The sequence below is a fragment of the Prionailurus bengalensis genome, chromosome A3, assembly GCF_016509475.1.
Source record: "Prionailurus bengalensis isolate Pbe53 chromosome A3, Fcat_Pben_1.1_paternal_pri, whole genome shotgun sequence".
Taxonomy (NCBI): Eukaryota; Metazoa; Chordata; class Mammalia; order Carnivora; family Felidae; genus Prionailurus; species Prionailurus bengalensis.
The window spans coordinates 125,002,606-125,020,084 of NC_057354.1; the positions used below are offsets into that span (position 1 = coordinate 125,002,606).

The 17,479-nt window shown below is 41.7% G+C and overlaps 1 protein-coding gene across 7 annotated transcripts in view; it reads left to right on the forward strand.

Annotated features, from left to right (window-relative positions):
* PUM2 (pumilio RNA binding family member 2) overlaps positions 1 to 4,852 on the forward strand; it is a 100,988-nt gene extending 96,136 nt beyond the window's left edge. For all 7 annotated transcript variants that reach the window (XM_043604459.1, XM_043604460.1, XM_043604465.1 and 4 more), the window contains one exon: positions 1,589 to 4,852. In XM_043604459.1, the coding sequence (XP_043460394.1) occupies positions 1,589 to 1,720 (132 nt within the window). In that variant the 3' untranslated portion in view covers positions 1,721 to 4,852. The remainder of the gene's footprint in view (positions 1 to 1,588) is intronic.
* Positions 4,853 to 17,479: the final 12,627 nt, after the last annotated feature.

Consider the following 17,479-nt stretch of genomic DNA (forward strand, 5'->3'; position numbering starts at 1 on the left):
TACAATTTTAACTTCCTAGGTTTTAATTTCCTCATGTGATGTAACTGGAGAAAAAAATCTAAAATCAATGGATAACCTTTGACAAATGTAGGTATGGTGTACCCTTTTATTAAAATTCTTAAAGTAATCTCAATAAAATCAAATTTATTTCTCATCTATTTAACCTGCCTTTAGCATTGCCCATCCCCATCTTATTGAGATATATTTGATTTGCCATGATACATGGGTTGAACATTGATTTTAAAATCTAATTAGGTTTTCTCACTAATGTAATGCAGCTTTCTAAAGAGAATTTGGGTTTTTTTTTTTTAAGCATTTTGCTAAAGAGAATTTGGGGTTTTGTTTTGTTTTTTTTATCTCTGTCTTCTCTCTAGAATCTAGCTCATAAATTTCCATAGGAAAACTTACTGTTAAAATGAACACTAGATGTGGGGGTTCTGTGTGGCTCATTCGGAAACTTGATTCTGGCTGTGGTCATGATGTCACAGTTCATGGGCTAACAGCACAGAGCCTGCTTGGGATTATCCCTCTCCCTCTGCCCCTTCCCTGGTTGTACATGTGCTCACTCGCTTGCTTGCTCGCTCCAAAGAGAAACTTAAAAAAAAAATAAAAAAACCCACTGGAAGAAATACTATATATATACTCCATGTTTTTGTAAATTTATTCATTAAGAAACCGGGGACAGATACATAAGTTCTTTGGACCTCTTGTCGTATAGAGAGAAGTAGATCATAATTTTTTTTTACCTTTTTAAAATTTAATATTTCTGCTTAAAAGTATATACATATTAAAATTGTCAGTCTTTTTAACAATTACATTAACCACTGTCATCTTTATGACATTTGGATTGTTTCCAGGTTTTTAACTGTCATAAGCAGTGCTGTATGTGAATGTCTTTGCGTGGTTAACTGTTTTGTAGGATAAATTCCTAGATGTGGAATTGTGGGGCAAAGTGTGTAAACATTTTACATGTTGATAGACACAGCCAGGTTTTGCTTTAAAAAAATCTGTACATGTTTGCACATCTATCCAAGATATAATAAGAATGCCTGTTTTGCCATCATCTCATCAATACCAGTTGTTATTTATAAAGTTTTTGCCAGTCTGTGTGGAAGATAATGATATGATTCTAATGAGTAGTTTCATTTACATTTTAAAAACTATTAGTGAGATTTTGAACAATTTAAAATCACACATCACACATCTGATTGCTCATTTATGTCTTTTGCTCTATTTTCCCTATTGAATTTTTGTCTCCCAACTTAAGCTAGAAAATTCTGCTTTCATCAACTTTTAAAGAACTCAATAATTCACTAGTGATGCTTCCCTGCTATGTTTGGAGCCCCGTCTACTATTTGCATATGTAACAGTTTAGAAGTAGTAGTTTGTTTATTCATTGGACAGTTTTGAGAGTATAATTGGAGAGATTGAGTAGGATGAACTACTTTCGAAAACAACTTTTCTTTAAAGGATTTGTATATTAAAATTCCAGTTACTCTTTCTAAGTCACCCAGATTTAGGAGTGCTTTTTTAAGAAGCCAGAAACCAAAGTCACTTAGATTTACTAAGCAGATTATTTATTTTTCAGATTCGACCTCACATTACTACTTTGCGCAAATACACATATGGGAAGCATATACTGGCCAAGTTGGAAAAATATTATTTGAAAAATAGCCCAGATCTAGGGCCTATTGGAGGACCACCAAATGGAATGCTGTAAAGGAAAGAGAAAGAAGATGATGTAACCATGTGAAAAGAATGTTTCTTTTGTGAATTATCAAAACACAACTCAACTATGAATCTTCAAATTTTTTTTTAAAGCAAAACTATTTATTGACTTTATTCATCCATTTGTAAATTTTTTAAGGTTCTTGTGTATATTTGGGGGGTGGGGGTGGTGAATTATAAATTATATTCAGCCCTGAGTGGAGACCTATCAGATTGGATTGCTGGCAAAGCACAGAATGCCTGTATATGATGTAACTATCAAAAAAAAAGCTGTCACATATTTTGTAAATTTTTACCTTGTAAAGTCACAAAAAATAGTTTTTAAAGGAAAAAGTACAGTATTCTTTTAATAAACTGGCTTGCAGTCTGGTAGGTCTACGGACCCCATAGCACAACAGGTTATAGAGATGTATATAGAAATATAGTCCTTATTTTTTTTTTTTTTTTGTCGTTTGTGTGAAGCCTTTTATAACCAATTAACAATCAACTGCATAAATATTATTAATATTTTAAAAAGAAAGTTAAGTTGTATTTTGGTAATTCACAAACTATCATGCAAATAAAATCTCCGCAAGTTAAGAATTAAATGATTTGAGATGAAAGAACTTACATTATTTACAATGGATATGGTTTTAATACAAATACTGCCCTAAAATGTCTCTGGCAATGTACAGAAGTATTGTATATACTTACATATGTAATTGTTGTAAGAGGTAAGAAAAAAAATCATGGTGACACTTCCATTCAGTTAAGTGCACTAAATGAAAAGTTAAGTCCCATTTTAACTTTTCAGTTTGGTTTGCAATCTGAGAAAGAGTAGAAATTTGTATATTGTTTTGCTTATAGGATTACAAGGACATGTTGAGGAAGTGTTGAGCTTTATTTTGCTTTTTCATAGTAGACTTTGCAAAAGTAGGAACCAGATAGAGGTGAAAAGGGGCCACTGAAAAGTGAATTTGATAGCTCAACATTTAAGCATGACTACATATTCAGATAGCTTTTTTTGCTTCCTATAAATATATGCATTGTGTGTGTAGTAATAGATGTAAGTTTACACTTTAAAAGCAAATCTTGTTTCAATGTTTATTATAAAAGCCTTGCTAATTTAGTAGTGATGCTTTCCTTGGTTGTACAGGTGTACATTTGTAAACCTTCATGCTGTAAATGGAATTTGTTTTATCTCTTTGGGAAACATTTGCATTTTAGTGTACATTTATGTCCCTGCCCTATTTGACCTGGCATATAGTGTTGTATAATGTAAATTTATTTCTCCAAATCGAGAGTGATTTTTTAAAAATTTTTTATCTTTATATGGTTTCAGAAGTATGAACCAGCTTTCTTTTTATTATTGTGGGAAACATTTTCTTTTATAACATAGTTGTTGACTCTGTTAATATGGACATACTAGGATTTGGATCACTTTCAAGAAGTCAGGGTATTGTGCATAATAGAAAGTATTGGACTGAGATTTTTGGTTACCATGGAGGCCAATGCTTTTTCCATCTTATTAAATGTGATGTGACTTTTTTCTTTGTACAGAAGAGTACTGTATTTTTGAATAGCCTATTCCCAAGTAAGAGCAAATCTGTATGATAACATTTTTTTCTCTGGACATAGGACATAACAGTAACATGATGTACATTTACAAGCGGCCTTATGTACATTTCCCAACAATCTTTTTAAGGCAAAATTGTGACCATATGTGTATAATTAAAATCGTTTTTAATCCTTTGCCTATGAAAATATTTTGGAAAAAAAACTTGCTTTGTATATTCAGTTTCTGAAAGATAAAGAAAGTGCTTTGTATTTTGTTGAAGTCAGTATTTTGTATAAAACCATTTATGTTGACCCACTTCTGTTTAGTGCTGACAACTAATGAACCATGCTATCTCTTTCGATTGAACATGTAAAGGATTTTTTTATTAGAAGTCTGCAGAAGAAAAGCATTCTTCTGAGCACAATATTGAATATAAAGGTTTTATCACTTAGCTGTTCTTATCATGAACCTAAAAATAATGGCATAAAGTTTGGGGTGCCAGGCATACTTTTTCATGTTTGACTTTGAGTTATTCTAGTTTTCTAACCCAACATTCCATGTTGAGTCCATTAAATCCAACCACTTGTCACTGTCCCCTCTCATAGTCCTACTGGTTCATCAGCATGTCCCAGTCAACAGTGGCAGTGCTTCCCCACCCCCCCACCCCCCGCCCCATACAAAGCTGCTCTTTTCCCGTCCTACTTTGTTTTGCCAGCCTCAGAGTGTCTTGGCCCTGTGTTGAACTTTTGCTCCCAGTATCCACTCACAGTCGTGAGCTGATCATGATCCAAATCGTCCTTGTTGGAGATTGATAGTGACTTTCCTGGATTTGCACAGTTGAATTCCTGGCTTTCCTTTGTCCTGCAAACTTAGAAAGTCTTGGGGATAGCTGGGAAACTGAACCTTCTTCTTGGGGTTTTGATGTTCCCATGTATCCCAGTGTTGACAACCCAATCTTCCCAATACTTTGGGGCCTATTCTAGAAAAATATCTGTTACTCTAGAAATTTTACAGTCTGCCATTTTGGTGCCCACCTCTCTGATTCCACCATTTAATAAGTTGGCATGGAGTTTTGCTAAACTCTGACATTTCAGAATAAAGAAACTTTAATTGGGCAGAACCACTTAGACTTCACTCTTGAGTGTCTCCTTTTGATAATGGATTGTTTCTGGACCAGTTTGTCTAAGTCCTGGCTCTTCTTGGTTCATATGAAATAATGTTATCTTCACTTTGTATATTATGTATAAATTAGAAAATGAAAAATGTGTGAATAACATTGTATGAAATAAACCTGGTCTTGTGTTTTTCTCTAGATAAAATACCCTTCTGTACCTCAATTATAATTCAGATTGCCCATTCAAGTTTACTCTGATTTAAGGAAAAGAAAATATTTTTATCCCATGGATGCTAATCTGGGGCTACTGATTACTCTGATGATATTCGTGTCTTTGATTAGTATTCAGGATCTCTAATTACATAGAGTGATTACACACTTCATAGGATGAAACTTTTAGCCTGTTTACTTGATAAAATGATACTTCTTCAAGGTTGTTTTCAGGATTAAATTAAATCACTTATCTTTACCTATAGGTGTTTGTTTCCTTTCCACATGAACTTTAAGAAACAGTGTTGTTTAAAGGAGAAGTGCAGTTTGCGTTCAGGCATGGATTTGGAATTTACCTGGTGATTCATAAACGTCGTGAAGTTGTGTGTGTGTTAACTGATCTAAGGCTCAATGCCACATCTGTACCATGGGTAGTACTACTTAGGTCACTGATTTTAAGAATTGAGAATATCTTAAATAGATACATAGAACCCAATTCTCAACTAATGCTAATACTATTTCCATTCCCCTCTCCCTTCTATAGCTGTTTATTTTAAGCCATACAGATAATTTGATAGAATCCAGAGCAGAGGTCTACATAAAAATACATGGGAAAAGGAATTTTCATCATACACATTGTGCCAGTTTTAATTGTATCTTCGTCTGGTTCTGTTCTGAGCTGAAAGCAGTCCTTCTGGAATTGTTGGCCTATCCCACATCGTAGTGTTGAAATTAAAAGACCCTTGAAGAAATAAATATTACATCCTCCCACACTAGCTTACTGACCAAAGAAAAGTTTCCTAAATTGACCTTGGCAGTAGTCGTTCTATTTGCCCTCCTGACAGTGATTTTTTCAGGAAGGTTGGGGTTCGGGGGGAGAAGGGCAGAGGAACCCCAGAGGAGCAGTGTTCACAGTCTGTCTTATCTAGCTAACTTTAAAGGGCCTAGCTGATGTGATTTGGATGCTCCAGACGGTAAATTCTTCTGTGAACACAAGTGAGAAGGCCGGGAGCATGGTGTCACCAAGGCTCACTTCTAGGAGGCTGCAGGGCACGAGGGGGTCTCCATTTTCCGGTCCCTAGGGTGAGTGTAGGTTGTGTAATCTTGGGCAAACTTAACCCTTTAGGCTTCTGTGTTACCATCTGTAAAGTAGGAATACTGTCCTGATTGCCCACAGAACCTTGAATCTGAGGACTACTTGACGGTAAGAACCTACGAGAACTGTAGGACAGATCCTACAGGAAGCTCAGAACTGGGTGAAAGTTTTATTGAATGTCATTTCCTCCATATCCTGTAGACAATTTCTCATTTCTTCTAGGTTTCAATCACAGAACTTGTTTTTCTCTAAATATTTACCAGGAACTTAAACCCTGTATTCCATTTGGTAGTTGAAGGAAGAAATTGGCTAGGTTGAGATTAATTCAAGTTTTCTTGGGCATCCAAGTGTAATCGTTCAGGGTCTGGAGTCTGGAATTAGGTTTCCCAGATTCCAAATCTAGCTTTACGTAGTTAGGCAAATGACTTCATCTTTTAAACCTCAGTTTCCTGATGTGTAGGTAACAGAAGTGAGACCTCCCTCCTAAAATTGTGAGAATTGGATAAGATAGGTTCTGTGCAGAGGCAGTGAGTGACTCCTAGTGAGTTAACAAAACTGTTGGGGGCTGGGGGAATATTTAAAAAAAATTTTTTTAAGTTTATTTTCAGAGTGCAAGCAGGTACGAGGTAGAGGGATAGAATCCCAAACAGGGTCTGCACTGTCAGTGCTGAGCCCGTCGCGGGGCTTGCTCCCAGGAACTGTGAAATCACGACCTCAACAGAGATCAAGAGTTGATCGCTTAACCAACTGAGCCACCCATGTGCCCTAATTGATTTAAAAGTAGCTTTGCCCTGATATGTCCAGCTTCCAGGATGATAATAAGGAGTTGTCACATCCTTGAGCAGTGGAGTGACAGGTACAGTGCTATAGAGGACTTGCCCACAAGTTGGGCAAAGCTGTGGAAGTAGTGGGAAACTGGAGAGAGGCCAAAGTCGGCAGTGGGAATTCCAGTTAGGAGTTCCATCACACGGCCAGCTCCCACCACACCCAAGTCTCACCTGAGGCCTTTTATAGGAAGAAGCCCTGAAAAGATGGGTCTCAACACCTGGTGGGTCCCTTGTACAGCAGGGGCTAGGAGGAAAGCGTGTGGACCGCCCTGGAGGAGAAGGGGGATGTTTGGGAGGCTTCCCTGCCCCGACTTTGAAAGTCCCATTGTGACCTCCAGGACACGTTCAGTTGAATAGAATGTACGAGGTTTCACTGAAGAGAATTCGAAAAGGCCAAAAATGTATCTTAGAAATACATCTATTTAGACATATATCTTAGACACGTTTAAAATACACTTCTTAACTCCTAGGTTAAAGAACTAAACTAATTTGGAATAAACCATTTGGGCCAACTTCAAAATGAGTAATAGTGCTATATATCAAAACTTGGGAGATTTGGGCCAAAGACCAGAGAAAAAATATTTAGCCAAGAAAGTCTGAAGATAATTTAAGAAGCTAGTAAAATAACAAAATTACCAAAAATGGTAGAAGGGATTAATAATAAACTTCACAAAAAAGGAATAGATTTGATTGGTTAAAAATGAGACATGCTTGGGACATCTGGGTGGCACAGTTGGTTAAGCGTCAGACTCTTGATCTCAGCTCAGGTTGTGATCTCAAGGTTTGAGTTCAAGCCCTGCCAAGGGGCTCTGCACTGATGACACGGAGCCTGCTTGGGATTCTCTCTCTCTGACCCTCCCCTGCTTGTGTGTTCACTCGCTCACTCTCTCAAAATAGATAAACATTAAAAAGAAAAACTCTTTAAAAAACCCCACAAAGTTGAAGGAAGGTCTCACATGGCCTGATATCAAAACCTACAGTAATCAAAACTGTTTGGATGTTAACTACACATTGTGATTGATCATTTTGCAATATATACAAATACTGCATGTTATACACCTGAAACTAATATACTGTTATATGTCAATTATACCTCAATTTTTCACAGAAATTTGTGGTACTAGATAAAGACAAACATACAGATCTATAGGAAAGAATAAAGAGCCCAGAAGTAAACCCTTGCATATATGGTCAAATGATCTTCAACACTGAATGCCAAGAACATGCAATAGGGAAAGGAAATGGTGTCAGGAAAATAGGATATCCTCTTGCAAAAGAATGAAGTTGGGCCCTTAATTACAAACTTACACCAAACACAAAAATTGGATTAAAGCTCAAAATGGATTAAAGCCCCAAATGAAAGACCTAAAACTATAAAACTCCTAGAAGAAAACATGAGAAAAGCTTCATGGCTTTGGGGTTGACAATCATTTTTTGCATATGACACTAGAAGTTCAAACAACAAAGCAAAAATAGATAAGTGAGGCTGCATCAAACTTAAAATCATCTGTGCAGCAAAGGGAATAATCCAAGTGGAAAGGCACTGAATGGGGGAAAACGTTTGCAAATCATGTATCTGATAAGGGGTTAATATCCAGAACATACAAAGAACTACAAGCCAAGAAGAAAAAAAAAACCCAACCGGATTAAAAACTCAGCAAAGGAAGTGAATTTCTCCAAAGATGATGTACAAATGTCCAACAAGCTTATGAAAAAAGATGCTGAATATCACTAATCATTAGGTAACCACAAATCAAAGCCACAATGGGATATCACTGATCATGGCTACTGTCAAACAGAAAGTAGCAAGTCTTAGGATGTGCATAAACTGGAAGCCTTGTGCCCTGTTGGGAATGTCAAAGGGTGCAGCTGCTATTGTAAACAGTTTGGTGATTACTCAAAATATTAAAAATTACCATATGACTCAGCAATCCTTCTTCTGGGTCTATATGTTTAAAAGAATTGAAAGTAGGGGGTGCCTGGGTGGCTCAAAGCGTCCAACTTTGGCTCAGGTCATGATCTCACAGTTCATGAGTTCAAGCCCCACATTGGGGTTGCTGCTGTCAGCACAGAACCCACTTCAGATCCTCTCGCCCCCTCTCTGCCTCTCCCCTCTCAAAAATAAACATTAAAAGAAAGTTGAAGTAGGATTTTGAGATATTTGTATGCCTGTGTTCATAATAGCATTATTCACAACGACCAAAAGGTAGAAACAATCTAAGTGTCTATCAATGGACGGATGAATAAACAAAATGTGGTGTATACATACAATGGAATATTGTTCAGCCTTAAGAAGGAAAGAGAGAGGGAGCGCATGCAAGGGAGAGGAGCAGAGGGAAAGAGAATCTCAAGCAGGCTCCCACAACCCTGGGATCATGACCTGAGCCAAAATCAAGAGCCCATGCTCAACTGACGAAGCCACCCAGGTGCCCCAGGAAGGAGGTTTTGACACAGGCTGCAACATGAATGAACTTGACATTATAGTATGTGACACCACAAAAAGACATACTGTCTGATTCCCCTCATATGAAGTTATTTAAAGTAGTTTATAAAAACAGAACAGTGGTTTCCAGGGACTGGGGGAGAAGTAAACGGAGAGTTACTGTTTAATGGGTGTAGAATTTTAGCTTTACATGATGAAAAAGTTCTGGAGATCTGCATAACAATGAGTTAGTATACTTACTACTGAACTGTACACCTAAAGATGATCAAGATGGCAAAAAAAAAAAAAAAAAAAAAAAGGTTGGGAGGGGGGTCAAAGGAAAAAGAGGAGAGTCAAAGATATAACCTTAGGTGCACCTGGGTGGCTCAGTCAGTTGGGTGTCCAACTTCAGGTCATGATCTCACAGTTCCTGAGTTCGAGCCCCACATCGGGGGCCTGCTTCGGATTCTGTGTCTCCCTCTTTCTGCCCCTTCCCTGCTCACACTCCATCTCTCTCAAAAATAAAAATAAAGATTAAAAAAAAAAAGATATACTCTTAAAATAAAGGCATGAGCCCAGACTGTTTAAAGAGCAAGTTCTGTAAATCTTTAAGGAACATATAATTCCTAGTTTATATAAAATTTTACAGAGTGTGGACAACAGTGAAAATTTCCCAGGTTATTCTACAAAATAAAACAACCTTGGAGACAGAACTATAGTGCACACAAGCTATAACCATGAGCTATATTCATTTATGCAGAATTCCTAAGTCATGTGTAAGGAAGTCTTACCATATGACCTATGCTCCTAGCTATTTACCCAAAAATGAGTTGAAAACTTAGGCCCACACGAAAGATGGGACACAGATGTTTACAGCAGCTTTATTCATAACTGCCCAAATTTTGAAGCAAACAAGAGGTCCCTCAGTAGGTGAGTGGATAAACAAATGGATACATTCAGACAATGGAATATTAGTCAGCAATAAAAAGAAATGAGCTATCAAACCGTGAAAGGACATGGAGGAAACTGAAATGCATATCGCTCAGTGAAAAGAAGCCCATCGGAAAAGGCTGCATACCAGATTCCAACCATATGATGTTCTGGAAAAGGCAAAACTATGGAGACTGTAAGAAGGTAAAAGGTTGCCAAGAGTTGTGGGGATGGGGCGGGTGGGGAGGAAGGGATCAGTAGATGAAACAGAGGGGATTTTTAAAAATTTCCCCCCAGTGTGGTCATTTCCAGCTGGCAACGGTTTCACCTGGGGAGAAAACAAGCTGTCCAAGTTAAGGAAGGTCCTTTCCGGTCTCCACGGAGGTCAGTTTTGATCCTGAAATCATGAGCTGGGACCAGAGGCAACAGCAGCAATAGCTGGAAAGTATAAAATACGTGCTATGTGCCAGGTGTCAGGTGCTCTACATATATTATCCCATCCCCCCTCACAACGGTGTGAGGAAGGGACTAGTCTTACATGCCTTTTACAGATGACAAAGCTAAGGCTTAGAGGGCTTGTGTGACTTGCCCAGGGAGGCAGGGCCAGAGGTCAACTGCAGTCTCATGCCAGAGCCTCTTGGAAGTCGACTCCCGCAGGGCCCAGGAGGTGGTGAATGTGCTAGAAATGCATACATGTCATGAGTCGTGGCTTTAGCTGGTCCTTGACACAACGGGATGGGGGTCCAGTGTTACTAGCTCTTCTGATTCTTTTAGAAAATCCGAAATCTGGATTCGTACGTGTGATTTCCTTATGGAGATGTCTCTTTTTAGAAAAGCACTGTAAGGGCAAAACATTTCTACAGGCCAAATGCAGCCCTGGGGGCTGTTTGGTGTGCAACCTCTGATGAGTACAGGGTTTACCTTCTACCTGAGGAGAGAACTTGCCACACGCAGGCACTACACGCACATCCCTGCACCCACATCACACCCTGCCTTCTACGGCCCGGCTGCTGTGAGCTCCTTCCCCTTCAGAGCCCACCCCAGCATCTCCCCTGGGGCCTTGGAATGCCTAACTTCTCCAACAGTGCTATTTACCAGGCCTGGTGCCAGGGGGAGTGAGTGCTAAGTGCTGTCACAACGAGCTGAGTTCAGAAGGCTTAGGCGCGCCCGGGCCCAGGTCGCAGGGGAGGGGGCTGTGAAGATGAGTTTCTACCCACCTTTCCCAGGTGCACCATCACGGCCCCAGTGCCGCTAACGTGTGCTGGGCACCGTGCTGAACCTTTCACGGTGCTTCTCTCCTTTTACCCTCCCAACACCTCTCTGAGTAGGTACTAGTATGTCCCCAATTCATAGGGGAGCAAATCAAAGCACAGAGAGGCTAAGTTACTTGCTCGAGGCCACATAGCTAAGGTGGTCTAAGAATGTGGAGGAGGAATTGCATCTGGTGGCCGCCTGAGATGGTGGGGGTGAGCGAGACAGACGTGGCCCTCAGCATCCCCCCCCCCCTGACAACCTCAGCACAAGCGCCCCTTGCTGACACAGGGCTGAGTCAGGGAAAGCCCTTTGGCTTCTCTGAAGCCAGGTCGTTGGGAGGCGGGGACAGGCTGCTGTGGGCCGAGCAGCCCCGCCCCAGGAAGTGGCTCAGGATGAATCAGTCTGGCGGCACCTGGGAGGGTGACACTGGTTGGCATACCTGCCTGCCTGAGAGCTTCCTGTCCAAGCCTCCAATGAAGGCTGCTGCAGAGGTGGAGCCGGGCAGCACTGCAGCTCTGGACACGTTTATCAAATGAATGAACTACAGCCCACCTTCCTCAAAAAAAAAAGCTATCTTTATAGACAAAGAGTCCTCAGGTCTCCCTAGGGTGGTGGCGTGGGTAGCATCAGATGATAAACACGGTCCCCCAAGGGGACGGCTTTGGGGAAGGAACTCTGGTTTGGATGTGGAAATTCCAGTGCTATTTACAGAGGATGTGTTTATTCTCTTTTTTTTCTCCTGCTGACATCCTAGCAAATATCAGACTCAACTTCAACGGCAAGCAAAACTATACATCAGAAATGGGCAGGTAGCATAACGGTGAGGCAGGGCGTGGGGATGGCGACAGAGAAGGAGGACGTAGAGTCCAGGATGCTCACAATCCCCCAGGCACCCGGTGTTTTAGAGCCGCCTGAGCACAAAGGTGCCAACAGTACATGTAGTTACACAGTTCCCAATATCCGTGAAAACAACATGTAAGTTTCATGGAAGAAACAAAAATTTCCCATGGGCCTCTCATTCTTCTTGTGTCACTTCGGACTCCAGCACGGCCCCACTGCGGACTGGGGTGAGGGCTTCCTGTGGAGCCCCCTCTGCATGCCTGCCACCTGCTGAGCATGGTCCCCAGCAGTGTGAGCAGAACAGACTGTATGGGCTTCAGATTCTGAAAACACCCCATCGCGTGAACAGCCTACTTCTCATCAAGACTTCTTTTGGGGACCAAAGTTGTTAGGTGACTTGAGTCAAATCCAAAATTTAAGACAGTCCAGCACTGGGGAGCTGGTGGGGTCGTATCATGGGCAGCATCTTTGGAACTATCCCCCTCTCCCTCCTCCCCCCACACAACTGTCCTCCCCACACTCTCTTGGGTTACATGCAGGAGGCCAAATTGACCAGAGTATTGTCAGAGTTAGATTCTCTGGCAAGGGGTGGAAAATCCAGGAAAATCCAGTTTTTGAAGCAACGCAGAGGTCCATCATCCACACGTGTGCATGGGCAGGGCAAGGCTGGTGTGCCGCCTCACCGGCTGGGCACCCGACGCCCCTAACCTGGTCCTCTGCCAAGCATGGTCTCTGTTCTCAAGTTCACTTCCTGTCCAAGATGACTGCTCCAGCTGTAGCCATATCTGCATCCCAACCAGGAGGAAAGAAAAAAGGAAAGAAGGAACTGTCCTTCCCTTTGACGCTCCCTGAACGTATGTACAACCTTCTCTGCTCGTTCCCTGAACGTACGTACGACCATCTCTGCTCATGTCCCGTCATCCGGCAGCTACATAGAGCTGTGGCGATGCTGGGAAAGAGAATCTTCATTTTGGATGGCCAAAGGGCCAGTTGAAATTGAGGTGTTCTTTTACTGAAAAAGGAGAAGAAAACAAATACAGGAAGCAACGAGTGGTATCTGCTCAGGCAGTCAGCAATAAAAGGCTCCATGTTTCATAATGGTAGGGCCATTCAAAATCAAATGACAACGAGATATTTTACTTGCAATCAGAGTGGCAAAATATAAAAGGCCCAATAAATGCCAGGTCATACAGAGGATGTAGAAAAATGGGCACTCTCATAACTGCTGCTGAGAGTATAAATTGCTATGGACCCTTTTGGAGAGCAATTTGTTTAGAGAAATTAGAGCAATTCCTAAGAAAGCTCAATATATTTGTACCTTAAACCCAGCTCTATCTACTCTTAGAGAAAGTCTCTGCACGCACTCAAGGAGAAAAGTACAAGAATTGATTGCAACGTTGTGTATAATATTGAAAACTGGAAACAACCAAATGTCCATGGGTAAATAAACCGTGGTATATGCATACAATAAATGATAATGCAGCAGTTAAGATAAGTGACCCAGAGCCACCACATGTATCAACATGGCTAAAGGAGAAGACTCCATTGTAATGTTTCATTTCATACAAAAATAATAAAAAGAGAAGAAAGAAGATCCTGTTAAGATTAGATAAACTGAGTGGTAGTCACATAGGTCTTCATTATATTATTATTTTGGGGGGATTGCAACTGAGGTGGGGTTCTTTTGCATTCTTTTTTATCGTAAAATATACACAATGCAAAATTTACGATTTCAACAATTTTAAGTGTACGACTCAGTAGCATTAAGTGCATTCATGTTGTGCAACCATCACCACCTTCCCTCTCTAGACCTTTTTCATCTTCCCAAACTAAGACTCCATACCTGGTAAGCAATAATGTCCCATTCCCTCCTCCCTTCAAACCCAAGCAAAGACCACTGTTCTATTTTCTGTCTCTATAAATTTGACTACTTCAGAAACCTCACATAAATGGAATCAGACAGTATTTGTCCTTTTGTGACTGACTGGTTTTTTCACTTAGCATAAAGTCTTCAAGGTTCATCAATGTTATAGCATGAGTTGGAATTTCCTTCCTTTTTACGGTGGAATATTCCCACTTTATGTTTACACCACATTTTGTTTATCCACTCATCTGTCAGTGGCTACAAGGGTGGCTTCCACCTTTTAGCTGTTGTGAATAATGCTGTAAATACAGGTGTGCAAATATTTGTCTGAGTCCCTGGTTTTAATTCTTTTAGTATAGACCCAGAAGTGAAATTGATAGATCATATGGTAATTGTTTTTAATTTTTTGAGGAACATTATTCTTTATTATATGTTTGAAATGGTCCACAATAAAACAATTAACTGTCGTTAAAATGTTTCATGACAAGGGGCGCCTGGGTGGCTCAGTTAAGTGTCCGACTTCAGCTTAGGTCATGATCTCGTGGCTCATGGGTTTGAGCCCCTCATTCGGCTCTGTGCTGACAGCTCAGAGCCTGGAGCCTGCTTCGGATTCTGTGTCTCCTCTCTCTGCCCCTTGCCTGCTCACACTCTTTCTCTCTCTCTTTCTTAAAAATAAATAAACATTTAAAAAAAATGTTTCATGACAAGAAGTTACTTTGTCTTAGTAAAAAGTTGTGTTTTTACCATCTTGAAGTAAGAATGCCCTTACATGCGTCTGATATTCTTTGGGAAGTCCTTGACATTGGCTCCCCCGAATTCAAGCCCCTTGAAGGTTAATCTGCACCCATTCTGATACTCAAGCTCTGCTTGCCAGTCATGGCTTCAGGTGGGTGTGGAACCAATTCCGGCCAGTGAGATGGGAAAAGAAGCCACGTGGGTGGCTCGGTCGGTTGAGCATCCCACTCTTGATTTCGACTGAGGTCATGATCTCACAGTTGGTGGGTTGGAGCCCCGCATCGGGCTCCGCACTGACAGTGTGGAGCCTGCTTGGAATTCTCTTTGTCTCCCTCTCTCTCTGCCCCTCCCCTGCCTGCACCTTCTCTCTCAAAATAAATAAATAAACTTAAAAAAAAAAAAGAAGTGTAGGGGAGATGACCTCATTTCTGGACGTGGCTGTATTAGCTGAGATGGCTGGAAACACTTCAGCCATCTTGCCACCAGGCTGAGGGTGGAGCCACACCAGGACGGTGGCGGTTTTGGTTGTACCATTAGTAATGCAGGTAAGGTACATGCAATAAACGTCCTATTATTCCAGCTGCTTGAGGGGAAGCTATTAGGTAAGGTTAAAAACATCTCCACTGATTTAATAAATAACTTCTAAAGTAAAGAATTAAACAAGTAATATGTATGTATTGTCATTTAATAAATTAATATCATAGAGTAAACTTAAAAATTCTCCTATAGGGGCGCCTGGGTGGCGCAGTAGGTTAAGCGTCTGACTTCAGCCAGGTCATGATCTTGCGGTCCGTGAGTTCGAGCCCCGCGTCAGGCTCTGGGCTGACGGCTCAGAGCCTGGAGCCTGTTTCCGATTCTGTGTCTCCCTCTCTCTCTGCCCCTCCCCCGTTCATGCTCTGTCTCTCTCTGTCCCAAAAATAAATAAACGTTGAAAAAAAATTAAAAAAAAATTCTCCTATAACTGTCCCCACCCCATTTTCCTCCCCTATAGGAGAAATGTATTATGTATAATAGTCTGTGTACATTACACACATGTTTTTCTTATAAGAAAATTGTGGCCAGACTATATATAGATCACTCTTTAACTTGCCTTTTTCACCTAAAAACAAGCTTTGAAAAATGTCCCATGTCAAGACTGCTTTATTTTAAAAAGTGTTGTATAGTTTTCCACCGTGTGGGAATATCCACATTTATTTCATTTTTTCTTTACTGATGAACATGTAAACATGCCTCTTGGGACACTCGTGAAAATACTTCTGAAAAATAAATTCACTGGGGCAGAGTCCCTGAGTTGAAGGCTAAGTCCATTTTATTTTATTAAAAAAATTTTTTTTTTTTAAAAAGAGAAAGAGAATGTGTGCGTGCATGCTACGTGCACACAAACAGGGGAGGGGCAGAGAGAGAAGGAGAGGCAGAATCCCAAACAGCCTCCATGCCATCAGTGCAGAGCCCGATGTGGGGCTTGAACTCATGAACCGTGAGATCATGACCTGAGCCAAGATCAAGAGTCAGATGCTTAACCGACTGTGCCACCCAGGCGCCCCAAGTGCATTTTAAGCTTTGACAGATGCCAACTTGCTCAGAGGATGCCTGTGCCAGTTCAGGTGTCTCACGCAGTGAAGGGCAGCCGGTGCCCGAGGTACCACACGCACCACGCAGGGCCGGCCTCTTCTTGCCTGCTCTCCACAGGCTGCCCCGCCTCCAAGTGGCAACAGGTGCCCATGGGAAGAATGAGAGAAATGGGGTGGGGGAGATGCTGGCCTTGCCTTCCCAGAAGTTTCTTTCTCTTAGTGGGAAAAGGAAGCAACATTCAAGGCAGTTATGACTCACCAGGGATGATACTGAACATACTTAATAAGCCATGTTAGGAACACAAGTCAGGATGGAGACCCTGCCTTAGTCCCTCCACAGGGGAGGCTAGAAGCCCCCTGCTCAGCCAGATATTAACCCTTAAGATGTTAGGTGTATGAAGGCTTGGTGGGGCTCCCAAGGAAGGGGCCGATGAGTACAGCAGGGATGGACGGCCATACCTGTGCATATGTACCGATGTTGCTGTCACATTCCAAAGGGCTGTATCTCTGAGGCAGCTTCTCAAGGAAGAGGCTTTCCTGCAGAATTTGGGCTGGGGGAGAAGCAAGCAGGGGTCAGCCGGGCCAAAGGCAAGCCCTGACCTTCTATTCCCTTCTTTCTGTACATGTTTCTTTGGGATCCCTCTGTTGGGTCCTTCCTCTTCCTAGTCTGCCCAAAGAAATACACATTGATCTGGGGCAAATGCACCGTTGGAAAGAAACACTAAACTGGTAATTTTTGAAAAGACTCCATCAAACCCCCCAGACCCCAACTTTCTCGATTTTGTGCAGTAGAGAAAAGCAGGATCCTGAACTGACCTATTTTCCCTCCACATTGGGTTGAGAGGACCAGAGACTAACCTCAGACCCGTGGAGCCAGCCCCTGGGAGACACATGGATTTTCTACTAAAAGGGCCTTTTAACCCAGCAGGACTCTCTGAGCTCCTGGAGAGACCCTGCCTGGTGCCATGCTGTTGGACGATCCGTGATGCCAGGCACTCAGAGACCCTGCAGTAGGCCCCAAGAACCCTGATAAGAATCTCTTATCCCCCAAAGACAAAGCTGAGGAAACAGAGACCTCAAAACCGGAGTTGCCCACGGTCAAACAGGGATTCAGGGAAGGGGCAAAAACAGGGCTATGCTGCTGTTCAGGGGCCTCACCTTTTGGTGCTCTGACAGGGGAGTGTGGCTGAGACGGGGACACAGGAGGCTGCATAGTGCCTGGAAAACCTGCTGGGTGGGTGGAGAACCCAGGGCCCACAGTGGATGGTCCTGCCTGTATAGCCCAGGACCCAGGAACGTTTAAACCATTTAAAGAGAAACACTGGAAACTGCTGAGAGGCCAAGTCACCTC